General features: G+C 58.1%; 1 protein-coding gene across 1 annotated transcript in view; it reads left to right on the forward strand.

The window, feature by feature from the left end:
- The window catches only part of EMH_0007840 (uncharacterized protein), a gene marked incomplete at both ends in the record, with an annotated part of 14484 nt that overhangs the window by 5149 nt on the left and 8617 nt on the right, over positions 1-718 (forward strand). The window contains 1 exon segment of the mRNA XM_013498149.1: positions 1-530. Coding sequence (XP_013353603.1) covers positions 1-530 — 530 coding nt within the window.

Raw genomic sequence — 718 nt, forward strand, 5'->3', positions numbered from 1 at the left:
CAGGAGGAGCGGTAGATGCAGCAGGACGCCGCCGTGGCTGCCGGAACAACCCCATGGTTGAGAGAGCGGGCCTCAGTTGCGCCCTTCTCGTGAAGGCATCACCTCTTGGCTGCAACGCTAAGCTGGCAGACCTCAGCGACGACCCCTTGCCCCCGGGGGTTCCACCCAGTGCTACCGTGCGCGACGCGTGCATGCTTGATTGTGGGGGCTGCATAGACGTCCCTACATGTTTTGATGGTTTCCAGAATGGAGATGAAGAAGGCATTGATTGCGGAGGTCGATGCAGGCCTTGCGCCCCCTGTGACCCGTCTCCCCTCAAGGCACTTGGGGAGGGCGTCATTCAGGAGGGCAGGGGTACCGCTCACGGAGCGACTCGCCGACTCTCATGTCGCGCGGAGTTCGTCCGTGTAGCCGGTAGAAACGGCGAAGAGGTCATCTGCCAAGATGGAACGTTCAGCAAGCCCAAACTTCGCTGCGAACCCAGATCAGTCACTGTTCAGTATATCAAGGCGTATATACGAAATGCAGGGGTAAGAAGGCTGCGTCGTCCCCTGGCATCTACACCATCGTGTGCTAAAACTGCAGGAAGAGAGCATGAGACCCAGAACAACTCTCGAAGTGACACGGCGCGCATTGCTTGACAGCAAATGTTACCGAGCAACCAGCTTGTCTCCTGCTTGTGCGGAAGCACTTACCTCCGGTTTCGGTCTCTGTTTTC

The sequence above is a fragment of the Eimeria mitis genome, genomic scaffold (assembly GCF_000499745.2).
Source record: "Eimeria mitis Houghton genomic scaffold, Emh_scaff322, whole genome shotgun sequence".
NCBI classification, from domain to species: Eukaryota; Apicomplexa; class Conoidasida; order Eucoccidiorida; family Eimeriidae; genus Eimeria; species Eimeria mitis.